This window comes from Suricata suricatta, chromosome 3 (assembly GCF_006229205.1).
Source record: "Suricata suricatta isolate VVHF042 chromosome 3, meerkat_22Aug2017_6uvM2_HiC, whole genome shotgun sequence".
In the NCBI taxonomy this organism is placed as follows: domain Eukaryota; kingdom Metazoa; phylum Chordata; class Mammalia; order Carnivora; family Herpestidae; genus Suricata; species Suricata suricatta.
Window position 1 is genome coordinate 34,620,546 of NC_043702.1, and position 26,285 is coordinate 34,646,830.

At 38.7% G+C, this 26,285-nt stretch overlaps 1 protein-coding gene and 1 long non-coding RNA gene across 4 annotated transcripts in view; one reads left to right on the plus strand and one right to left on the minus strand.

The window, feature by feature from the left end:
• The window catches only part of SATB2 (SATB homeobox 2), a 190,481-nt gene that overhangs the window by 5,742 nt on the left and 158,454 nt on the right, over positions 1-26,285 (plus strand). Inside the window, exons 2-3 of one of the 2 annotated variants that reach the window (XM_029934144.1) lie at positions 2,238-2,465; positions 23,616-23,792. In XM_029934144.1, coding sequence (XP_029790004.1) covers positions 2,297-2,465; positions 23,616-23,792 — 346 coding nt within the window. In that variant the 5' untranslated portion in view covers positions 2,238-2,296. The remainder of the gene's footprint in view (positions 1-2,237; positions 2,466-23,615; positions 23,793-26,285) is intronic. The other variant, XM_029934145.1, reaches the window with a different exon arrangement.
• Positions 16,581-19,886, minus strand: LOC115287565. 2 transcript variants are annotated; one of them, XR_003906539.1, is made up of 3 exons: positions 19,635-19,886; positions 17,832-17,927; positions 16,581-16,797 (listed from the first exon to the last, which is right to left on the minus strand). It is a non-coding gene; the product is annotated as an uncharacterized LOC115287565 (long non-coding RNA). The 2 variants fall into 2 exon arrangements; XR_003906538.1 differs by lacking the exon at positions 17,832-17,927.

Consider the following 26,285-nt stretch of genomic DNA (forward strand, 5'->3'; position numbering starts at 1 on the left):
CCCTGCCTCCCACCCGCCCCTCGCCAGTCCCTTCTGCCTCCTCCGCAGCCCCGCCGCTGTTTGGGTCGCCGGGCTCACAGCGATTGATTGATTGATGTTTAATTTCCTGCCAGGCGGGGCCCCCCTCCCCCCGCAACCTCCCCAGCCCTCCTCCCCGCCCCCCACTCTCCTCCTTCATTGCGGTGGACCAGTCTGGCTTGGGTTTAGATCTTTCCCCCCCAACCTCCATCCCGAAATAACCCAGAGACTTCCCCTACCCCCACCCCAAATTATTATTTTGAAGGCGCTAGATTTGGGGACGGAAAGGGGGAGGGGGAGAAATCGGAAACCGAGGACAACCCAAAAGGACTCACTTTGCCTGATGACTCAACGCAACTAATAATCATCTCCCTCTCAGTGTATCTCTCTCTGCGGCTTGTCAGTGAGTCCGGCTCCTGCTGCTGGCGGCGGCGGCCGAGAGGGGAGAGGCTGGAGGTGACAGCTTGGGCAGCCGCCGCGTTTCCTCCCGCGCGCGGTCCCGGGTCCCTGCGCCTTCTTGGCTCTGGGTGACACCGGCCCTAAGGCTCCGGCCGCGCCTCCTCGCGAACTAGCAGACCTGGGAAGCGGCAGCAGCGGCCCGCCTCCACCTCCTCCCAGTCCTCAGCCTTTTCTCTCCAGAACGGGTCTCCTTCCCGAAGGTGTGAAAAGGCTTTTCCAGCCTCCTTCTCTCTTTTCCCCTCCTCCGCCGTCTCCTCCCCCGCTCGCTCGGGTGCCCCTTTGGAGGAACCCTCCTTTCCCTCTCCTCCTCCTCCTCCCTTTACCCACCCCCCCCGCCCCCAATCATCATCATCATAACAACCATCTCTGCACTAGAAGACACCCTGACCCAGGACCTTAAACGTTAGGACCTGGGAAAGAGGAAAAGGGGAAGGTGTAAAGAGGAAAGAAGACTAGGAGAACACTGCAAGGCAAAGCACCAGAAACTTTCCACCCTGGATTCTCTACTTTTGCTCCATGGACAGAGCCTCAGCCAGCCAAGTTACAGACAGACCGTGAGCAGTAAGTACGCAGGGCGAGGACTCCCCCTCCAAGCTCGGGAGTTCGGGGGAAGCCCCGGGTCCGGCTAAGTTCCCTCCCGGCAGCGCTCGCCCTCTTGGACCGCGTAGCAGAGGGAGGACGGGCAGCCCTTCCTCTCCTGTCTCTGCATCTCCCGAATCTCTCGCAGCTCTCCTCTCACCTCTCCTCTGCCACCCCCACCATGTCTCCTTGCCACGCGGCTTCTCCCACGGCGAGGCCGCCCGCGAGGATTCCTAGCGCACTTTGTTGTGCTGGGCTCCTGTTTCCCGGGGATGTCAGTGACAATGAGTGCAGTTTCATCAGGTGTTTCCTCCTCCTGCCCCACAAAAATCCAGGGGTGCCGAGATCTGCGGGTTCCTTGAGGAGCTCGCTGCCAGCCAAGAGACCCAGAGGAAAACTTTTTGGACAAATTTTTAAATTGGGTTGATAAAGTCTGTTTCCTAACCTGATATTTGAATGCCTTTTGCTTTTAAAAAATCACTTAGGATCGGAAGAAGATAAGAACGTTCCAAAATAATGATTGTAGCCCCCTACATTGTGATGAAGGGTATTCTGGAGAATATTCTGAATAATACCTCTAAGTGATTTTGTATGCTTATTAATATGGAGTTAGGGTTGGTTTTGTGCAAAGTGTGCTTGTGTCTCAAGACTTGCTCGGTAAAGGTAAAAAGCAGGGACTCAAGGAGTCCTTAAGGCAGGCCTTTCGCTCCTGCCCCGCCATTCCCAGTACATTCATCCCCTGGCTAATTCGGTTTCTTACGGACTTGTGTACGTCCCCTACCCCTTCCTCGAGTGGGTGAGATGCCTTTTTATAAAGTTCATTTCTTCTGCATCCCTGACCCCCACATGGCGAGGCTGTCTCATCTGAGAACGGCTTATGCCAACCTTGTCCCAATGAGTGGGCCACTTCTGGGCGCCCCTGGGCGCTGGCCTGGTAACTGTCACCGAGGGCTAACTTCTGGAGAGCCACTGGGCAGCGTCGCAGCACCTCGAGCTTCCTTTGGCCGCCCAGTGTAAGGTGGGGACCCGCTTCCCGGCTCGGGCCCCTCGGGCAGCGTGGGAGGAAGTTTGTGTGGCTTGGTGCAGCGCTCTGCCACTGGCCTGAACGTCTATCACGTGTGTGAGCGGTTTTCCCTCTTTTTTTTTTCCCTCCCCCTTTCCTCCCCCCGCCCCCTCCCTAGGTCCCTGCGCGTTTTATTGCGACCTGCCGGTGGGAACTTTGTCTCCGAGTCGGAGCAGCATGGAGCGGCGGAGCGAGAGCCCGTGTCTGCGGGACAGCCCCGACCGACGGAGCGGCAGCCCCGACGTCAAGGGGCCTCCCCCGGTGAAGGTGGCCCGGCTGGAGCAGAACGGCAGCCCCATGGGAGCCCGCGGGAGGCCCAACGGCGCCGTGGCCAAGGCCGTGGGAGGTAACAGCCCGGAGCGGGGAGGCGCGCGCAGCCCCGCGGCCCGGCGATAATGGCCCGGGTGTCAGGGTTCAGGTTGATTAGGCGCTGTCGCGGTGTAGGATTACAGGAAGTGAATTCCAGGTTGCCAAATAATGCCCCCGTCGCCTCTCATCTGCAACTGGTAGCTTCAAGTAGAGTTAAAACAAGAAAGTGGTTTACCCAGAGGGTGGCATTTTTTGGGCACTTTGCCACTGTGTGCTGAGGTGTTGGCAGGTTTATGTCACAGCCAGCTAACTGTTTCTAGATTTTCCTAGAGAGCTTTTTAGTGATTTAACTCTTTTGCTTTGCCTCAGAGTATCTGTTGTAAAGATGTAGTTGAGGTGCGATCGCTTTTGTGGACTAGTCTTTAATGCTCAGGAGCAAGAGTGTTGGTGTTACTTTGTGGTTAGGACAGTGCTTCAAGATAAATTAGTAACAACTGGGAATATTTCCTGCCACAGTTCAAGTGGGAAATAAAGAAGCATCATGAAATATGTCAGGCCCTTAGAAGCTTTAAGGTCATCGTTTTCTAAACAGTTTAAAGTCCTATGCATTTGTAACTTTGTTATGATTTATAGCACAACAGGTAAAAAATAGCAAAGTAGTCCTGATGGCTACATGCTGTTTACTTTTCCAAGAATTTAATACTATTTCAAGAAAAGTTTCCGGAGATTTTACTGCTTAAACAACCACTTTCCTTTAAAGTGGTTAGGAAAAATAATTTTATAAACTGATATATAAGAAATTTAAATATTATTAAAATATTTTGAGGCTCTTAGCCTTTTACTTAGTTGTTTTTTTGCATACAAAATGCAAATTAAACATGGCATGCTGTTTTTTTTGTGTTTGATAAATCACTAGTTTAAATCTTTTTTGGTTCTAGAGGTTTTGTCCCCCCTAATATTTTCAGCAGTAGCTTACTTAACATAATTCTTTATATTTAGCCCACCTGAAATGATACAAAACCGTGGCAAAACTTAATGATAAACTCCAACCCCATGTTCTAAATAACCATAGTCTGTATTTCAAAGTAAAGACTTAGTCTAAATGTCCATGCCCTTTTAAAGAGTTAAAAGACGTTTTATAAAATAACACGTTTCTATTTTTACTTAGTTTGCTATTATTATTTCTCCATGGTAGACATTCAGAATGGTTTGCCTTAGTTCCTTGTATATTAATACATCTCCCTTGAGAAGCACTCATTCTCACAATTTTTAAAGCTTTAAAAAATTATTTGGCTGTATGCTGTGGCTTATGCACCTTTTATTTTAGGGACTTAAAGATAAACTTCAATGAAGCAAAGGAAAACTTCATAGTTCTGTGACCCACTTTTTAAATTTTTTTGTTTATTAATGTGTTATCTTGAGACTAGAACAATAACTTCAGACTTTTTGTAACATATTTTGGTATATGCATATGAGAAATAAAGATAGACAACAAATATGGTAAAACCAAGTGTAAGATGGTATAAGTGCTGATACTATTTGATGGAAAATTTTGGAAATCATTGGAGGAGGAGCTGTGTTCTCCAAGTGGCCTTATGCATAAAGAAAAAACGTGGACATAGAATTTTGGTTTCTTTCTGAAGACCTACTAAAATTCACTAAATTGAAAGAAGTCTCTAAACATTTTAGAATGTAATTGTTAACAATTTTGATTCCTTAAAACAAGTGTTTTCCTTTTTCCTACATACTGAACTATGAAGGAAACTGCCTAATTTCGTTGACCAGGAATCCCTAAATTTAGTGTGAAATAGTGGTTGCGTTTCTTATTTTCTGAGACTCTAATTCACATTTGACCACTTATTAAAAATTTGGTATAAAGTAAAATTAAGTCTTCAAGAGGAATAATAGGTTTGTTTCAGTAAGCTGCTTTAGTCACTTTTACTGAGCTTTAATTTAGTAATATCAAAGGCCTTGCTGGTTGCTTTCCAAAGTGAAAATAAAGATGGTATTAGTTTGTCTCAATAAGTACTATGTCTAACACTTAATAGTAAAGTGGTTAAGACTTTACATATGGTGGGTTTTAGGAAAATTTTTATAGAGAAAGATTGTATTCTATATAGCATAGTAGATTATTTAGAAAGATTTAAATTTAGAAAAATTTAAAATATAATAATTTAGAACATAAAAATTTGACAATGTAAAGTTTTTTATTGAATATTAATGTTTTTGGAGGGATTTAAGTTTCCTTGGTTTTCTAATGTATGTTGAGACGGTAAAAATTTCATTTCTTTGTAACTTTTAATCGTTAAATAAATGGGAGAAAAGCAAAGCCTTTAAACATATTTAAAATTTTTAAAAATGTTTAAAATACATTTCTAGTTAGAAGTTCTTTGCCGCTGAGAGGCTTCTTTTTTTTTTTTTTGGAACATAGGATAAATATAAAATAGATTATATCTCTATCACCCTACCTTCTTTTGTTTAAATTTTCTTTATGAAGCAATATAATAAACATAGACAACTACAAAATATTTATAGCTCTATATCATTTATTACCATTTTCAGATATGTTGCAGTCTTTTCAATGTGATAAAGTTGGTTATAGTAATTTATGTTTTAAAAATACGCTCAAAATTTGATAGGATGTATTTGTTAATCTTCAGTGATTCTCTTTCTTAAAAGCTTTCCCCCTAAAAATGGGGAGATCATTAAGTTAATTGGTTGCCTAATAACATGCCAGTTTATCTTAGTGTTTTTGATAAACAGTGAGATAAATAAATGTTTCTGAATGTCTTGGTTGTAATAGTAAATTCTGTTGCCCTTCTATGGTTTTAGAAAGAGAGTTTGGTGTGTTTTTTGATCAGAAGATAGTTGTTTAAAAAAAGAAATTATTTTGGTGTCTGGACTTAACTAGTTGAGGTGGTAGATAAACTATCATAGTCCTCAAGGTTGCGTTTTAATAGGGGACTTAAAAGTTAGTGTGTAGTTTACAATGTGGTTAACTTTAGAAGACTATTTATTTGAAAGTAGATCAGTTTTGCTTTGTCTTTCCAAGACCTTCTAGGATGTTTTTGTTCTTATCTAAGTTGTGTTTTAAAGCATGTATGTAATAAAATAAGTGTTCAGATGTGTATGACAGATAGCTTTTATAGAAGGTCCCTAGGAAAAAAAAAGGCTAATATCTCTTTAAAAAACATATGAAGGCTGGGAGAGAGTTTAGAGCAAGCAAGAGCACCGTGGTGTTGACAGCTTTATATCCCTGCTGGGTAACATTCACTTACTAGAATTGGCGTCCCCTCTCAGCTAGTAATTCACTCCATAAGGATTTTGAAAAAGGATGATTAATGCTGGGGGAATTTATATTTGCGAAATTGTTGATTAAAACTTACAGATCTATTTGAAGATTTAGAAAAAGAAAAGATTATTAAGGGTGACGAAAATAAGAATCAGATGATCCTTTTTACCAGCATTAACATAAGTACCTAAAGGTTCTGCTGTGTGTAATGCTTCCGCCACGAAACCTACAGCATAAAATGAAAGTGATGCCAATCAAGTTTCCAGAGGAAGCGAAGCTCTCTGCTTTCCTCCTGGACTGCTGAAAGGCGCTGGCCAGTTGTACTTTAATAGCAATAAATTTTTGTGCTTCATTCATTGTTAACACAAGCATTTTCATTTTTAAATGTTTGGCTTAAAGAAGAACTTTCAGACAGCTTTATTTAAACCGAATGAACAGCGCTTGAGTATGCCAGATGGTGTATTTGCTGATAGGAGGCATTAAACATCAGAAATCTTTTTGATATTTTTCATTTTCCTATGAATTTTGATAAATTTTTTTTTGGTGTTAAATGTTCTAGATTTTAGGGGGAAATGTTTGAACACCGAGAATATCTTTTAGAGATAGTTGCTGTTTTTTTGAAAAAAGATTCCTTTTCTTTTGAAAAAGAATTTGTTTTTAAAATCATGATTTAACCTTATTAAGGAATTGCCTTTTAAAGTTATCTTATAACTAGTTGACCCAAAGTAGGCCTATTCTTCTTGATAATAGGCAGCTCTTTGAAGAACATAACTGTCTTGTTACAATGGGAAAAATCATTATGCAATACACACTGATGTATTCAAATAGGGAAGCAAATGTGATCACGATTGTTGGGCAGGGCCTCATTTAGAGCTGAACATTGTCTACAACAACAGTTAGTTTAATTGTCTACATGTGGAACATTTCCTTTTAGATTAAAAGAAATGCAGTTCAGGTCAGGTGCATCCACCATATTAGTAGAATAGGTAGATGTTTTACTCTTTGAAAGGAGTATAGCTATGAAAGTGTAGATATTGACATATTGAAATGTATAAACTACTTGGAAATTTAGAAACATATTTGTCAACTTGGGTAAAATGACAAAAACGCATTAAACTCATTTTAGCCAAGGATGAACCCCATTATGCTTGTAGGGAGGCCTCATGTTATTACTTCAAAAGAGAAAAGATTTTATTTCCCTTTTACATTCTACTTTTTTTTTTTTTCTTTTTTAAGGGTTTGAGATCTTTTAAATAGAATGAACTTAGGCTTTGGGGTCATCCAACAATCTAGCATGTCCTCTGTAGTTTTGCTGAGGTAGAAAAATAGCCCTTTTCTAAAGTGTTTTTAGTCCTTGGCCTGTTATTAAAATAAAGATATACTTGGTTAAAAAAATATATGCAATGGAACATACACATTAAACAGAACATAGGGTATCCGCCCCTCAAAGTCCTGAGCATAATTTGATGTTTCAAGTAATTTTGGAAGCCTTGTGTTCCATCAGCAGAAACCCACTGACCATTATATATTCAAGATCATCTGCAATGAAATGCGTGTGTGTGTGTGTGTGTGTGTGTGTGTGTGTGTGTGTTGGAACTACATAGAGGTCCCTTAAGGCATCTGTTTTTTAACCCCTGTAGAAAATAAGCACTATAATCTTTTCCCAGGGGGTTGTGACTAGTAAAATCAGTCTGTACATCTCAGATATCCTGTATGTGTATTATTATATGTATGTATATATAAACAGTATAAACAGAAATTATCATTTATTAGAGATCCAGGAATATGAATTTGAATTTTTTAAAGAACATGACAATCAGTTTTATTCCAGGCAAGGCAGGGCAATCATTTAGTATATCTGGCTAGATCTGTTTGGTAAGCAGTCAAGTTTAAATTGTTCTACTTTGATAATTTAAAACCTTTAGTTTTCTTTTTTTTTTTTTTAAGAGAATTCAGTGTGGAGGCTTTATATGCAAATATAAAAAAGACATTAATAGGACTAGATGAGTTCTAAACTCATTTTTTTAAAGATCTTTTTAGAGAGTTTAGATTGGCTATTGATAAAAATGACCCTATTCTTCACCATTAACAAAGTTTCTAATAGCTAATAATCTCACATTAGGTATACAAAATATGTTCATAATTTGTTTTATGTTAGGAATCTAAACTTTATCCCACATAGCATGTAAATTAATAAAGAGTCCTCTGTATTCTTTAATAAGTAGGCTTTTTTTAAAAGTCTGTATAACTCATGTGTGGTGACATAGTGGTTTTTGCTATCTTTCTTATAAGAGTGCTGAGATACAATGGCATTTGGGAACATATTTAAAGATGGAGCATTTGACAAAAGTTGTATGTGTAACAGTTTGTCAGTGAAAAGTGACAAGTGGGGAATGACAAATGAAATGTTGGCATCATCACTCTTTATTTTGATAAAAGTGTCTCAATTTGCAGTGATATAATACTGTTTCATATTATTTCATGAGTTGTGTGAGATGCATAAGGGGAATTTAGATTTTGTGAACGGAAAATTAGCAGCCCAAACTCTCTTTTCAGAAGCTTTGGCAGCACGTTCCCCACCCCACCCCCTACGCCCCAAGAGTAAGAACAGCAGTGAAATATTGGATCTAACCCATACATTTTAACTCATTATTTTTTAAGAAAGAAAGAAGGAAAGAAAGAAAGAGAAAGAAAAAAGAGAAAGAGGGAAGTGAAAATGGTTTCAAATAGAAGACCTGTATGCTTAGCTCAACAAATGAAGAGAGTTAGTCTTTTAGCTTCCATTCTTTTCTTTATAGTGATTTTAAAATGAGTGATTTCCCTCTGCTGACTTTGATTATATGGGGCCTTTCTTACTTCCAATCACCACTGCTCTCTAGCATTAATTTAGGGTGCCAGTAAAGAGAATTGTGAATTCCTTTTATTGTAAAGTGCAGTAGAGGTTTGAGAATGTCTATGTGTTAAAAATGGATTTTTATATACAAAGGATTCATCATCCTACTACTTACGGGTAATGCGATAGATATTTCAAAGTCCAAGTAGATGGCCCTGAGTGGAATTGAGGTATGAGTTAAAACAAAAGTCAGTTGAGTACTTACAGACTTCCAAAAAAGCACAGATGGAGCCCCTATAGTGTGTTATTTTCCATTTTTTGAAGTCACATTGGTTCCTGTATTGTCAGTGATCAGCCAAACATTTATTTTCTTCTTTTGCATGAAACAAGCCTCATAAGCACTTCATGCTACACAGTGTTTATGTAAAAATGTTCTATGGTGGAGTTTTCAAAAGCATGGAACTGTATCTCAGTAATTTTGTTGTTGTTGTTGTTGTTTTCAATTAGCAGAAATGTTTTGCTGTTTAATAGCAAGTGATTTAAAAAATTGTGGCAAAATCAGTATAATTAAGTGAAAGCCTGCATTCAGAAATGGTCTTCTACTTCTATCTTTTTCTTCTCACTTACACAGTATTACTTATTCCAGATTTTTTTAAAAAACTAGGTAAAAATGACCTAATATGGAGTAAATGTGCCTTAGATATATAATTATGGCACTGGAGTTTATGGGATGTATTTTTTACATTTTCATTGATGTGTGTACCTTTAAAACTTAAAAAGCGAACTAGTGAATATTATAGATACTAGTTTGGCAAATGCTTAAAATTAAGAAAAGAGCATTAATAGAAATTTCAAGAATTTGGACCTTGCAATAAAGTTATCAGCAAATTAGGGCAGTCATATTGTAGGAAGAATGTTCTTCATTTGTGGCTATGACACATTAGGATAGTAAAACTCCAGGGGAAGTAGATTTCAATTTTAATTGTTCATGATATAAGGCAAATTTGTATCTGCCCTTAACTAGTTGTCTTATCACTGGAATGGAATTCTGTTTTAGCATGGTGGGTTATTGAAGGATAGCATTTAACATAACAACAAAGATTAAAAAGTTCAGAGGAAACACTACAAGCTACCATTTATAAAAAAGTATGCATTTCACACCAGACTGGTGCCCACTGATGGCTGCATAGTTACTGAAATGTGCCCAGCAGTTCAGTGGCTTTATGTGTTGAAGACTTGCATAGATATGAAAAAAAAATTAATAGAGACCCTGGTTAGAGCAAATGTTTCTAAAGCACTAAATTTAACAGATGTGATTTGCATATTTTGTAGGAACAATTTTAATTTCATCACATTAAGCAGAGATATCTTTTTCTTTCTTTAAAAAAATTTTTTAACTTGTTTTTTATTTGGAAAACGAGTGTATCAGTTCTTTTGTAACTGAATATGATTGATTTTCAAATTGTTCCCTTTGTTAAAATTGCATATTTTTATTGCATTTGTTCCAATTCTTTATATGTATAAGGGAAGGCAAAATTATTAGGAAAATGCATTCATATCAAAACTCTTTAAATAGCAGTGTTTTCAAAACATTATTATTTTTTGGTTAACAAACAAGAACTTTCTTTTATCATAATCCAAAGATGCTAACAGAGCAGCATGATAAATGTCTCTTTAAGTGTCGTAGTAAAAGAAAATGACTTGCCTTCTGAGGCAGTGGAGAGTTTATGTTGTTTTGGACCCATTTCCCAAGCAGTGATCGAAAACAGATTACAATAACAATTATACAGTCAGAAGATGCAATATCCATTTCTGCTTTAATTGAGTGAAAGAATAATAAAAACATCATTAAGAAAAATGAGGTGGACCTGTCACACAATGTACAAATTTTTAGTCTTGGAGAGGATGCAGAATAACTCAAATGCTTTTCACTTACTTTGTTGAATTTATTAGCTAAAATCTGTTTTGGGGAGAGACAATTTTGTTCTTTCTCCTCCCTGGAAAGTTCCTAGAGGAGCCCCTGGGAGGTGGTTGTTCAGGAGACAATTAAAAGTGCTCATTGATTTTTGTCTTTATATGCAGTTTGAGAAGGGCAATCACATTTTCTTATATTCTACCTGAGATATAAATCCCTCCCCCCTTTCTTTTAAGTCTGTGTAAATGGAAGACAAACATGATGAATGTTTCTCAGACTACAGAGCTCTTTCTAGTAAAGGTTAGGTGTGATCCTGGACCTGCTATTCTTCCTCCTCTGGAAGGGAAACCAGGCTGAAGGGGTGAGAGAGCTGAAGGTTAATGATGAACACCCTTATTTCTTCTCAGCATATGTGGGGTTGAGGGGGGGGACCATGAGTTTCCATGTGTACACATCACTGACATTCACTCAGGCAACATAGACTGTCACTTGAGGTGCATAGGCTCCGGCCTCCATTGGCCATCATCGGAACCATTATTGAATCCATGATCCTTTACACTGCTCACCCTCTCTGCCTCATTGCCTAGAGCGAAGCTTCCAGCAGCTCCGAGTGAGCTGGCCGGCAGCAGCCAATACCAGTGGCTAATTTTCTTTCACTCTGGGCTGTATTTCTTACTCTATGCATAGAAACTGTTAGCTTCTGGCAATTTTGGTGAGGACAGTGGAGTTAGTCAGACAGTGGCGTTAACCCCTGCTCATTGTGGAGATACTAAAACCAAAAACAATGTTGGCCACGAGAGTATTTGGAGCCCAAAGTTTGGACAACGTTAACAGAGTTAGAGGAGAACATTTCTTTGATCTGTGGCTAAGAATTTTCTTGGGTTCAATATTTAAAAAATCTTTCTGAGGATGTTAAAATGAAAGGAATAAGATGGGCAGTAAACTCTTACTGGTGGGCGTCTCCTAAACCAGAGGTGTCCCAAGCATAATCCCCGTTAGAGTGGAATTTATATCAAACAGCTGAAAAGGCTTCGTTTTGTTTTGTTTTGTTTAAATTCAGTTCAGAGAGTCTACTTAATAGCACCTTCATTAAAATACTTTTGTCAGCAAAGGGTTTTTCAGTTTTAACATTTACATAACCTAACAGTGACAACGAATGCCATGAGCTTTAAGGGTCTATTAGTGGTTCCGTTTTTTCTGGACTTTATAATTTAAACCTAAACATTAATTCTGGGTGGAACTTGGCATAATGTCTTTTTGCCTTGGAGGGAATTTTCGTTGTACAATTAAAAAAAGTGGTTTTGTGTGTGTGTGTGTGTGTGTGTGTGTGTGTGTGTGCAGTCACCTTCTCCATGTCTCCCCTTCTTTGAGTAAATAGCAGTTAAACAAAGTCTTAAAAGGGCTTATTTAAATTAAAAAAAAAGGATTGATTATTTTAGGTGAATTTAACAATTTTCCATTAGTTCACATTGTAAACTAGTGCTTTTGATATTAACAAGAAAAGACCTGTGGGTCTGATAATTCTATGAAAATATTTTTCTTCTTTCTCTTTCTCATGTATGAAAGTCACGTGGTAAAATTTTTAATAAAATCCAATTTGATGACCCTTGAAACTTGTAAATCAGTTTCAAGTCTTCTTGATCAGAAGGGAAGAGACAAAAAATTCTTTATGTCACCTGAAATTGTAACATTGACGAGAAGGAAAGAAGTTGGAATCTCACTGTTAATAATAAAGCAACTGAATTCTCTGGTAGTAAGTATTTTGGAAAATTAAAAATGAATATTTTCTGAATATTAATACTATACTAGAGTTGAACTATTACAGGAATCTGATTACAAGGTAGTTGTGAAATTAAAGACAAGTGGGGAAACTCTGCGAGGACGAATCATCCTCATCTGAGCCCCAGAAGGCATGCCGAGTGCTAGGGGAGGTGCGTGCTGGTGGAAGGTGCTCACAGAGTCGGGCTAAGCCGGGGTTTGCCTAGCGTTCAACTTCCAAGGCTCCATTCCGACAAGGTTTGGTGCCATAGATGTGGCAGGTGTGGTATTAGAAGACTGAACACCCTTTATTTTTGAGGGGGTATAAGAGGAACAAATTGTTCTCTGAAAATAAGTGATACACATTTAAAACCCAAGTAAGGGCACTTTATAAGAGTAAATAAGGTGATCCTGATTTTTTTTTTCCTTCTCCAATGAATCTCCAGGTGACATTCTCCAAAACTAACTCTATTTACAGGCCCATTCATATAGTCAGTTTGGGCCTTAAGCAAATTTTTACAGCTAACTTCTAAACCCCCCAGAACTGGAGCTCACCACTGAAGGAAGGCCTGCCAGTGCTGTCACCAATAGCCATTAGTTCCCAAGAGACTTTGAAGAGAATCAGAACTGTATGAAAATGTTGTAACTTCAGCAAGAACCATTTTGTTGCATGTGTATTTTTTTTTTTTTTTTACCATTATGACAAAAAATGTTGTGGCGGGGAGACTTACATGTTCATTATTGATACTGTACTCTCTCCCATGAAAATGTATAGAATTCCAATTAGCACAGGGTCAGAGTATAAATGTACCTCTTTTCACACTATTCCAAGTGGTTAGTGGAAAACAAGCTGCAAAGCAATTCCCTTGGCCCCCCAATAAAAAGATTAATAGCAATATAATTCTCAGCCCCATAATGGAACTCTTGTAGGTTTGTGTTTGATATTTATAAAAGTGAAATACAGTCCATGTACCCAAACTAAGCGTTTATTGTAAACAAGTTAACTGCCAAGAGCTTATATTCTGTCAAACATAATTATATTGAAGATTGATGTATAGCTGGAAAACACGTTTGAGGGAGACAGTTCTCTTTACCCCAGGAGAGCCTCTGGGGTCCAGCTCTCTTTTCCCTTTGATAGAACCCACAAAGTCGTCTTTGTCGTCGCCGGTCTCTCAGATATATAATAAACACAGGCTCGCTCGTTGAAAACATCACTTTGTCTGTCCTACTTTTGTTAACAAAATAAAGAAATGCATGTGTATTTATGGCAACTGTTAGGTATAGTTTCTTTCATCTTCTTTAGGTAGATGCGGGCAGCGATGGTGCCGAGAGGAAGTGGCCGCTATCACCATGACAGGCAAGGCACCACGGCCCTACTGGAGTTCCCCTCAGAAGGAGCCCCTCTCTCCTTTAATGTGGATTTTGGAAGAAAAAAAAAAAAAGTCTTAAGACTTGTCCTGTTATTTTGTGTTGAGCTTGTGAGATTAGACCTGTTTTGAAACTGTGGCCTTTTCAGGGTGGGGGAGAAGCTACATAAATATGCTTGATTTTGTGGCTCAGAAGTTATTTGACATTTAAAGAAATTATGAATCCAAGGGATCTAGAAGTGGAATCTTTGAGATTGAGATGTTTCATTCCTGGGCATATCCCAGATTTAAAAAGCTGCAGTACTCTTCCAGGGTCTTTTGCTTTAATGAAGGTAGAAACTTGTATTATCCTTCATGATTTATCACTTATCTTTTTTTTCCTTTTTCGGGAGAAAAATCACTTTGGGCTTGGGTGACACTTCTCAAAGACTGTTAAAAGCAGAATAACATTCCTCCTATGGCTGGATGATATCGTTTGGATAACATTAAGGATGAAAATAAGATTTTCAGTGGATTTATATATTGTGGCTTAAGTGGTCTCTTTAGGTTTTAAAAATATTAAATTTAATATTTTCTCTTGGAAAGTATATAAATTACAAAGGGGATGTCTTAGACTCATGAAGTGAAAAAATAATGTATGAGTTTTCTCTGTTCTCTTTTCCTTATTTAAGTAATTGCTGTAAATTGCACAGGTACATATATACTTAAAATTTTTTGCCTGGGAAGTATTCTATCAGTGGGGACCTGAGTTACCCCTGTCTGTATGCTGGGTTTTATTGACTTCATCTCAGTCACAATAATAATATCCTATGTATTGCAACCCAGACATCTCAGTGTACCCTTAGGGAACTGCAGAATACACACTATGCTTCTGACTTTCTTGCTCTCTCCTTATGTTGTTTTCTTTTTCTTTGCCCAGTGTTAGTCCTTTCTAGGGCTTGGTTGCTGTTTCCTCTCAGTGGATGCATTTGTGGGTACAGGAATGAGAGTGGCTTTTAGTCTAGGTGATGGCTGCTTGTCTGTTTAAGCGTGGCTTTTTGAAATCTGCATTCACTTGACAGTGATGGTTTTTACACATCTATACGACACCCATACATGTCTTACTGTTTGATCGCAAAACGTGGAGAGTAGGGTTTCCTTTTGTAAGGAGAAAGCCTTTTATTTTTTACTATAAAAACTTCACCTTTTCAGGTTTTTATTTGATAAAAATCTCTTCACTCTAGTATGATTTCCTTTGGGGTTTTGCACCAGTGTTTGATCTCAATTTTTAATAATTTTGGTGAGTTAAACTCCCCAAAGAAAACATGCTTGTGCTATGAAATATCCCCACTAGAAATCTGGGTAGTCTTGTCTTATTGAGAGCTGAGTGCTTGATTCCTTTATTAATTTCTTGATGCTGAACCTCAGTACAGTTAACCTTTCCTTAACACTACACTAGAGAAATCAATCAAGGACTTTTTATTTTAATTGTTAAATTAGACAGAATAACATTCAGGCAAAGCTCAAACCTGAGATGCAGAAGCAAATGTTACTATAAAGACAATTTTTATTAATTCTTTTTCTGACTTTTGGGACTCTGAGTTGCAACTAGCTTTCCCAGAGAGGATAATGAGAATGAGAGGAGCAGCAAATACATCTCTTACATACTATCTGAAATATTATCTTCTCAGAAACTTCTAGAATAAAATTTTATATAATGGACAGAAATTCTTAATGTTAATGAATTATGGTGGCATCGAGACTTAATATATGCATTTATAACCCGCTGTGAAAAGAACTTTAAGAATTTAGCTTTGAAATACGGGATACTTAAACAATGTTTAACATTCAAGCAGTGTTTGAACTCTTCCGTGATAATCAAACTTACATATTCTACTTTTTCTTAAAAATTTTTTTAAAAATTCACAATCAATGGACATTTTGTTGCTCTGATTTAGAAAAGATATTGTAGCCTTTCAGGGCAGGACAGACCCCCAGGGTCCTAGGATATGTGTAGTCACAGAGCACAGTGCTGCTAGCCCCTTGAGTCTTACACTGATAGACTGTGATGCCTTCCTAGTGATAGACTAACGATTTCTGTCTGCAGTGGTTGCACACAGCCCTGAGGTCTGGTGCACTTCCCCCTGAGAACATGGAATGAGCTCCGAAGGCCATTCATGCGGATTGTTTCTTAGAAAGCTTTTCCTCCATGCGGATGTTCACTGCAGTGCGGTGGGCTACAGTGATGTGACAAGCTCAGCGGGGAAGTCACTGGAAAAAGCCAGACTGACCTTGCCTATTAATGGTGGTTATTACTGTCTAGCTAGAATTAGCATTTTTTTTTTTAAACTGAACTAACATTTGTTCTGGATTTGCTATAAGACAGGCTCAGGGGTCGAGCAAGGAGTGAAGGAGTGAAGAAGACATAATCTAAATCTAGCCCGTTTTGGAGAATGAAAAGGCAGGCCTCTCATTCACTCTAACTGGACATTCCCAACATCAGGGAATTTAGTTCTTGGGTCAGGCTTGCTATGGCCCCGTTCCCAGGTGTAGCTCAGGCTTCTTTGTTTAGATAAGTAGCCACACTGTTCCTCTGTGTGCCTGTGAAATCCTGTTTTGCAAACTGCCTGGCCAGCCTGATTCTGCCACCACATTTCTATAAATGAGGAGTATTGAGACGTGGGGTTTCTCCGGCAGACTCAGGTCTGACTTCAGGTTGAGCTGCCATCTCTCCAGTCTGGGGACAGGCCTGGGAGACCAGAAACCATCTCTTTTCCCTGCTGCTTGAAGCTCAGCTTGAGCATTTGGGGTAGTTAGGGAGAGGACTGGAGTTCACGTGGTTTCCCCACCCCTGGCCTATTTTGTTCTTATCTTCCAGAGTTAAGATCTGCCTCAGGGGCTGCAAGGTAGTGGCTGGTTTTACTAGATGGGATTTTGAAAATAAAGTATTTCTCGATAATCTTACCTCCTCGCCCCACTTCCCCAAAGGGAGAGAGGCATCAAGGAGCTTTATTGTTGAGACTTTATTTGGAGGCTTAACCTTGAGTTACAAACACCTGGGATGAACATGAAATCAAAATCTGCATATATGTCTTCATTTGCCCTTAGAGTAATTATTAAGCAAATTTTGCCTTCTCCATCATTGTAGAATTAACTGTGTTCCTCCACCTTTGAACAACGCAGGTTGCCGCCACTCTGTCCGCTCTTGCTTTCTCTTCAGTGAGACTGAAGAAAGTAAAACAATGAACAGCATTGACAAATGAATTAATTCTCCAGAGATCTTTGTTCACAAGCAAGGGTCAGAGACGAACTTTGGAAGGTGGAGCAGTTTATGGGTGCCTAGAAGATTTCCAGTCCATCTGTGGATGGCTCCCTTGTCCCCAAATAGTTTTTCTTCCCATCTCACCCCCACAATGCCAAGACTGGTGAAAGAATGTTTTGTTTGTTTTGTTTTTAACTGTATTACCTGAAATTCTTTCCATTAGAAGTTAATGTGGGATACAATGTGTTTCATTTTACACTAAAAATATATCTAAGGAGATTAAAGGACTGCTAAACCACTCAAACAGCAAAGTGTAGCATCTTTTTATCTATTAATCTCTTTGGAATTTTAGAGCTCAGCCCCTGGGGGATTGGGAGGCTAGAGTGGAGTGGTGGAATGTGGAGCCTCTGGTTACCACAGCTCAGGAGGTCGGTGCCTGGGAGGGGACCGCGGGGGCAGAAAAGAGGAGAGTAAGAAAGAAACACTTGATCCATCTTGAAATTTTGCCTGGGACTCCAAGAAGGAGGTGAGGGACACCTTATTCTTGCTTTCTGTTTCTTGCTGCAATCTTGGTGCTCAGAGTTGCTTTTATTGTGTTAGGGTGAGAGGAAGTATCTGTAAGTTAATACTGGAGGTTAATATTGAAGTTACTTCTTGTGTATGTGACTCAGTGTATGTGATAGAAACAGATAGAGAGAAAGAGAGAGAAAAGGAGAGGGGAGGGAAAATGAGGTGGTAGAGCAAGTAAATTCTTTTTCTAGTATATTTGCAATAAGATAGTGGCCACTCCTCACTCCTTTCTCTCCCAGTCCTCCGGTAGAGTCTGTACTCCCATGGCTTAGTTGGTAGAATTTGTTTCAGTGTTTCAGGGTTCTACGATTTATTGATTGTGGTGGTTGCTAAGTGTGGTGCTTTACCCCAGGCTCAGTTTTATACAAAGAACAGATATGAGAGGCTCTGCCATAAAGCCTTTGTAATCTTCAATTAGCCCTGGGACCTTCTCAAGTGATGGAACCAGATAAACTGCCAGCTTCAGGGAAGGGAGTGGGCCCATGGCTGCCTTCCCTCTGGAAACCGACAGTTTCAGGAGACCCTGGAAAGAGAGGAGGAAAAAGGTTTGCTTCCTATCATCTCAGACTGGCTCCTGTCATTCAGGAGGCAGGCCCAAGAATGAGGGTGGACCCAAGAGCCAAAGCGCTTTGGGTGGAGGCTGGAGCCCACTCTCACCTACACTAGAGTATGACTCATTATTTGAGCCTTAGTCTATGAGTGACTAAGGGGTAGGAACTGTGTTTGATTCCTCCTGTCTGCCTACCACAATACCTCACATGTCAAAAGGTGAACTTACTTTTAAGCAATGCATGTCACCCATTGGATAATACAGGTAGTGAAGGGGCCAGACCAAGCCTTTAGCTCTCTGAGGATGTGGGTTTCTCATGTACTTTTCCACCCTTAGAAAGCAGTGTGCTTGAGACGTAGAGTTGGCTAACCTGAACTGTTCTACTTGTGCCTCACTGTTTCTTTGAGCATGTTACTTATTTTCCCATAGTTTGTTTCCTCACTTATTGGATGAGAATAGTAATACCTTCTCCCAGGGTAAAGGCTGGGAGAAAGATAAAGGTACCTGTGTATGTTAGAGTATGTATGTGATAAGTTAGGAGGTGCTAACGCAAGGGAGAGGTTTGTTTAGTGTGACTCCTGTGGAAAGCGGTAGAATTCTGTCCTCTAGACCGCCACCACTGGCCTTTCTTTCATCTTTCCGAGCATCGAAGAATACTTGTTCCTCCTGTGACTTTCACACCAGTGTTTTAGCATTTCATGAAAACTCCAATTGCTCTTTAAAATGAAGGGAAGGGGGGAAATGCTTTTCCCTTATTAAAGCATTTGGAAAAATATGGTTAGGAGTAAAACAATGGCCTACACTTTGGTCGATGATGCAGAGAAGATATCACATTAGATTTGGGAGTTTAACCAATAGTACATCTGTCCTCAAGTCTCCTAAGATCTGGAACACAGAGGAAAGATAACTGAGGGGCATCCAAGAAATGCTCAAGACAGTTGCACAATTGTCTTAGTTATCAGTTTGTGATGACTTTATCCTGTGTCAGAAAAACCATTGTATATGTGGTGTCGACAGATTGCTTCAAGCAGCTCTCCAAGAAATACAGTATGAGCCACATGTATAATTTAAGATTTTCTAGTAGCTTCATGTAAAAGAAGTTAGAAACATGCTAAATTAATTTTGATAATATATTTTATTTAACTTAGTGCATCCAAAATATTTCTGCACACAATTAATTTTTAAAAATTATTCATGATGTCTTTATATTTTATTTGGTTTTTGGTATTAAATCATTGAAATTGAGTGTGTATTTTGTACTTACAAGCACGTTTCAATTTCAGGTGTTTGGTTGTCACATGTAGATAGTAGCATCCATACTGGACAAGCAGTATTAGAGTATAAAGTATGTGTTTATCACTTTCACCCTTTTGCTATGAGGTGCATTGAACATCTTTAGTAATTCAGCGATTATGAGTATTATTTTTAGTCTGAAGAAATGCTTTTTAGTAAGTATCATGGGCATTGATTATGGACCCTGTACTGTTTTCCTCTGTATTAAGATTAATGAATGGTATTAATACTGATTTTGAAAAAAGAAACAAATAGGTTTCATTATTTGGGGGCAGCCAGACAACTATTTCACACTGTTTAATCCTTACAGCAACTCTGTGGTGTAGATATTATTATTTGCATCTTAGCTGGGAGGAATTTGAGCCTCAGAGAGATCAGATAAATTACCTGAGGTGACTATAATAGGTGAAGAATGACGTGCCAGGATTTGATCCAAGAGCTGCCTGCCTTCTGACACAGAGTTAGTCACCAGCACATGTGACCATCTTCCATGTGTCTCTATTCCCATGGCTGTGGTGGTAAAGATTAGATTACCTTTATAATCTTACATGCTTCTTCAGAAATAATGTCCGGATGGAAATGACAATTTGGGCGTTGGAACTAATGACAATTGGGAAACACATGTTTCTAGTGAAAGGAGTCCCGTGCTTGCTTTGTCTCCGTGACAACAGAACTCACCATTCATCTCAATTGTTGGAACAACTCTTAATTTTGGCAAAAGGCTGGGACCCGGGGCCTGTCCTTTAGATTAAACTACCTGCTTTACCCGCCACAATTGTGAAAGGCTTAGTGAGGCTTATAATCAAAAGGTTCAAAGTTCCCTACTTGATCATCTGGAAATGGGTCTGTGCTACAATAAAAGAAAAATAATGCTATAAATTCCAGCGAAAGGCCAAAGCAAGAGTTTCGTTTTTCTTTTTGATCATTTCTAAATTTTATTTTGAATGCATTTTTATTTTACATTGTTATTCTTTTATTGGAACTTACCTTTTAATTCTTCCCTCCATTCTTAATTTGTTTTCTGAATTGCTTATCATATACTCGATCTTTTCATCCATTGTTTTCCCTTTTTTTCTTCCTTCTTTCTTTTTCCTTTCTTTCTTTTTCTTTTATATATATAAATATATATAATAGGTTATATATATATATATATGTACATATGTATATATATATATTCCTACTCATCCTTTTATCATTTTCTTTCCTAGGGATTTTCTCTTTTTAAATTTTTAAAATTTAAAAATTTGCCTTAATTTTTTTCTTCCTTCCACTTGACCCTAACTGTACTATTTTACTACTTTTAATTGCTCTTGCCATTGTCATTAGTAATCACACCTATGTTCCCTCTTCTTTGGTAAAAATTGTATATCATTGTAAAAATTTCATAATTGCTTAGATCTATGAAATCCAAGTAAAAACATACATTTTTCTAGGGGTTAAATATAACCTCTTTATTTTTTAGTGTCTCATATATATGTGCTTTCAGAGGAAATTCTGTTGTCATATACTTCTGATTAGTATTGTTTTATTTTTATAAATGACCTCAAAGTCTTTTTTTTTCTTTCTTTCAAAGTAGTTAATGCCTGTGTAGAATGGGTGCTTGCCTTTTGACTGTAAGGAGTTATTGCTATCATGTCAGATAACAATTGCTTTCTTTAATCCCTGAATTAAAATGTTTAGGAAAGATTTTGGTAACTGACACTTTAAAAATTTAAGTTCCTGAATGGTATAGACCCTTGTGCTTTAATGTTATATTTCATATCTCACTCATTGAACTGGTAATATTATTTTTTAAAATTAATAGGGTCTTAAGTCTTTTTCATTTGACCATAGACTTGAGGAAGATTTATGGTTCCAAAGTAATGGATACATGATAGCTTATGGAGCAAGTGGATTCACTTAAAGTCCTTATCTGTGATTCCCAGGTGTGTGACACTCAGATGTTGACATTAGGAACTGCACATGGGTTTTCAGCACTGAAACTTATGTACACATAGGTATTAGTGGTGAAGTATAGCTTATGCACTGACTTCATAGCCTTATGTGTGCATATGCTTAAATCATTAAAAAGAGAAGTCAACCTGTTTCCTTGGACAAAGATCATATACCAGTATGTAAGAGTTAAAAGGTCTAAATGGGGGCTATTCCCTGCTGGTAAGGACTCTGATGAATAGGTCCTATAAAATGCCATTATGCTTGCTTAGGAAGATTTTACAATACCTTCAACAGCATTTAGGGCAGGAACCACGTCAGACTTGTTCTTTCTTGTATCCCTAAAGCCATAGGGGATGCCTGGCACATAATAGGTGTTCAGGGAATAAAAATTGGATAAATGAATGAGCACAAAGATAATTTGAAGGAAATCTAATTTATATTGTTCATTTCATGTGTTACATACATTTGGGAATAAATTGGGCATAAATAAACATTTGACATGCCATTACTGGTCACAGTTTTAAAAAATATTTAATAAGGTATCAAGTGGCCAGGCTAAATTCCCTTGTTTGCCTAAAAAAAATCAGTTTGCTCTATGCTTGTTTCCTATTTTCCATAAACCCATACCATGGATACTGTATGTGCTACAAACAGTAATGCTACCTTACTGTTCCTAAGAGCAAACGAAGAGTCTGTAGTTGTCCCAGGGATGGTTTGGTGTGACTTGTTAGCTTGTTGTGCTGGCTTAATAATAATAACCATGATCCTTAGTGATAACAGTTCTTAATGAGTATTATTATTGTTAATAATGATTATATTTAATAATTACACCCTATACTTATTATCTTTAATAATAATAATTAGCACATGGGAACCAGTTGCACCATTGTATTATCTTTAGAACAAAAATCTACATCTGTGAGCTGGTCGTTTGCAGTGTCTGCTCCCACCCTCTGCTTTCCAGATCAGAATGAGTCGGGAGGCTTCTAGGGTCTAGGCAGTGGGAGAGGCTTCTAGAAAAACTTCTGTGCAGTCCTGGTGTCACAGACGGGACCCCCATACCTCATTTACCCAGAGGTCTTTTATTATAAAGAGCCTTCGGCAATGACCAGCTAGTTGTCTGCCTCTCCCATCTCTCAGCCTGCCCCCCATCCTTCATAACTTTTGGCTTTCTTGCACAAAGAGAGAAGACCAAGAACAGATCTTCTATAAAGTACTAATTTGTGTGAATTATTTGGGGCAGAGTCCATGTTTATTACTTGTATGTTGGTAAAACTTTGATCTTCTTATACCTTGGCTATGTTTAGATTTAAATGCGTGTATGACTTTTTTAAAAATAAAAACCAGTTTACAAAAAATCTTTGGCAAATTAAACATTTTTTTAGCTTTTCACACTTTGATACAAAGCAGAGAAATATTTCAGTGACAACAGATTTCAACAGATTTTCAACTAGACTAATTTGCTTTATTCTTTAGGGTAGTTTACTTCTTTTTCCTGAAAACACAAGAAGAGATAGCTCCCTTTAGAGTGGTAACTGGTGTTAATATGCAAAATAATAATTTTATAAAGACAGAGTTTTACATTGGGATGCATATTTTGATATAAGTTAAATGTCAGTTAAGATTTTCAAGAGCAGGGAATTTTCAGGCTAATTGATGACCTATTTTCCAAGATGTAGATAAGTAAGAGCTACAAAAGGGACTTTTAAAAAGTTGCTATTGATGGGCACCTGGGTGGCTTGGTGGTTAAGCATCTGACTCCTGATTTCGGCTCACATCCTGATCTCACGGTTCATGGGTTTGAGCCCCATGTGGGGTCTGCACTGACAGTGCAGAGCCTACTTGGGATTCTCTCTGCCTCTGCCCCTCCCTCACTTGTGTGCTCTCTCTCTCTCTCTCTCAAAAATAAATAAATACACTTAAAAAAAAGTTCCCATTGACTTTCTTGTACATATTACATGGTAGCTTGGACCCTGAAATCAAATGTGTCTCTCTACTAGGTCTCTTATATTTCCAGACAGAAGCAGATCTGATCTGGAAATATTAGTCCTGATGGATAGTTAATGATAAAACTATAGACATGAAGGATGGAAGGATCTAGAAGGTCACCTTCACCTTAGCTATGTGCAGGCTCTGGAGTAGGGTCTTGGTCAGGACACCTCATTGGTGCACTCCACTTTTTAATGACTGGAATCTGAGGGCTTCTGCCATCGCCAGGGGGCAATTCTGCTGTAGTCTGTTAGCAATAAGGAAGGGGAAAAAAAAAAAAAACCCAGCTTTCCCATTAGCCCCATCCAACTAAGAGGCTTGTTTAATCTAAACTGTTTCGATCACAGATGAGTAACTTTTATAACTGCCTCTTCCCTTCTCATCATGGTGACTGAGATTTGCTTTGTAATATTTGTGTTTTGCTCTTGAATTTTGTCTCTTCAGGTTTGATGATTCCTGTCTTTTGTGTGGTGGAGCAGTTGGATGGCTCTCTTGAATATGACAACAGAGAAGAACATGCAGAGTTTGTCCTGGTTCGAAAAGATGTGCTTTTTAGCCAGCTGGTGGAGACCGCGCTCCTGGCCCTGGGGTACTCCCACAGCTCCGCGGCTCAGGCACAAGGTATTAATGTGTGTTCCTCATTCCTCGCTGTGCCTCTGTGTGTCAGGATTTAGGAAGAACGTGCTTCCTGAAATAATTCTCCAAACAAGGGACGGAGGAGAAGGGTCAGATTTAAGATCTTTTCCAAACAGTGAATAGCAGAATGTCTCTTGGAGAATCTTGTTTTCTGGTTGCTTTGGGAAATATTTGACTGGCAACTCTAGAGCCACCAAAATAAACTTGCATTTTAATGTGACCATTGTAGGTTTTTTGGCATTCATAGCTCCGTTATTTTCTCTGAGTCCTGAAACTGGTGTTCTCAGAGTGCTGAGATGTCTGATCCTAACTTCTCCAAACTTTAATACATGATGTATAAGTTTTCAGTTTTCTAAACTATTTAGTGCTTTGGGCCTGCAGCCTCTGCACTTTACAATTAGCTTTTAATTAAATAGAAAATAATGGGTGCATTTTACCATACTTTTCTTTCCTTTGGAAACTGCTCTGTAGTTTTAGTGTAATCCATTCCAGTAAACAAAACAAAACAAACAAAACAAAAAAACCCTTCAGTGTCTTTGTGACCAATTCACTTTATCTGTTTAATTAAATATTAAAATTGTATCATTATTTCTGCATGTATTGTAGAGCACTGGGGAGCCCGTCGTGACCTTGTGTTGCTTCACTCAGAAGCCTAGCCCATTGTTCTTTCATGGCAAAGAAGTGACAAAACAAATAACAACAAAAACATCCTCCAAACCTGGAAAAATGGAAGAAAACTTTTTGACCCAGTGGAATGGTTATTATTGTATTTCAGCTGAAATGACTGAATTCTATAGTTTATGATAATGCTTATAACCAAAGAAAAGCAATAGGTGACCTCCAGGTCTTGCTTTACATATTAATTTTCTATATTACTATTCTTTCTTACTTAACATTTGTGTGTATGTGCCACAGATTTTTGCAACTCTTTTAAATGAGCCTCTTTTCATATAATTCCTAGAAATTGTCAGTCAAAGCCTCAATTTATTCAGATAAGGAGACTATGAGAGATTAAACAATATACACAAAGTTACAGATAAGGCAACCAAGGACAGTGGATTTAGTATCCAAGCTCTTGACTCTGACTCTGTAAGCAGATCATCACTGTTTAAAAAATGTTTAAGTCTTTAAATGAGATTTTAATTCTACCAAGAAAACAACCCATCTGAAACTAGGGGTGACGAACGTTTTCCCGGGGCAGGTGGTACCCCATGGATGATTGCGAGTCCAAGTGCGGTTCGAAACCGAGCACTTGGCCTGTTGGGTGCGGCGCTAACAGCGGAATTGTCAGGTCCACTGCTTTCAGAGCTGTGTCATAAAGGATGATTCATTTCCTTTCTCTGACAACTTTCTTGTGTTAGGGATTCAAGATTTCATCCTGAGCTAATTGCATACCAGACACCATTGCTTTTATTTTATGCTTTTGGCCTAAATGAAATAAAGGAATCCCTCCATCATCCCCCCCGCCCCAAACTTCTCATGTCATTTTAGGGATATTTTTTCTGAATGTAAAGGTCACTGTGTCTCACTGCTTGCATCCTGGTGTGCCAGCTTCCTGTTGACAGGGCTATCCATCTCCGTTAGCACGGCTGCTCAATGCGCCGTGAGCTCACATGTGGAGCACGGAGCACTAAGTGGCCAAGATTTGATTCTTGGCACATGCTCAGGGAAGGGGCTCTCAGGAAATTTGCACTAGGGAGCCACACTGTTCCATCCAGTGATGTGGACTGAGAGTTCTGCCCATCAAAGTGACATAGATACCCTGGCAAGGGATATGGCCTACAATGGAGGATTAAACAAGAGAAATGTCAAAAGCAAATATATGCTTCCCCTAAGTTTTTGAAAACTAGGACTAAAAAAGATGAATATCATGCATTTAAAAAGTTGATTCAACATTCTGAAGGTGCTCTAGATCCCAGATAATACTTTATTTTGTAGGTAAACAAAGGTTTTAGCACCAGGTCTTGTACTGTAATTTCAGAGGGGGGTAAAAATTGCAGTTTGTTTAGTTTTAAATTAGGCTACTGATCTCTGTTTTGGGTAAATGGAAGCACTTGCAGTTGTTTATTTTGAAATGAATGTTATTAGATCGTTGTTGTCATTTTCAGATCATCAACCGTATACAGTTTGTTGCATGTTTATTAGAGACCAAACGGAACGCATCATGATTCTGGTCATTTGTGTGGTGGGCAAACAGAGTGACAGAAAGCTAGAAAAGGAGGTGGAACAAAATATGACCCTATATTTGAAGTCTGAGTTTCTGTGGGTCTAGTTTTCTGTTTTGATCTTTTTTGTGTGTTTGTTCATTGTTTAGGTAATTCCCTCAAGATGGGGATGTCAATGGATGACCTAGCAAATCCATTTGCAGTGGAGAAATTGAACATTTCTGAACCTCTTCTTCCTGTGTTAGAAAAGTTGGGCAGATCTAAATTGTAAGGAGGGTGGGTTGCTTGAGCCTATTTTAAAAATTGAGGTTCT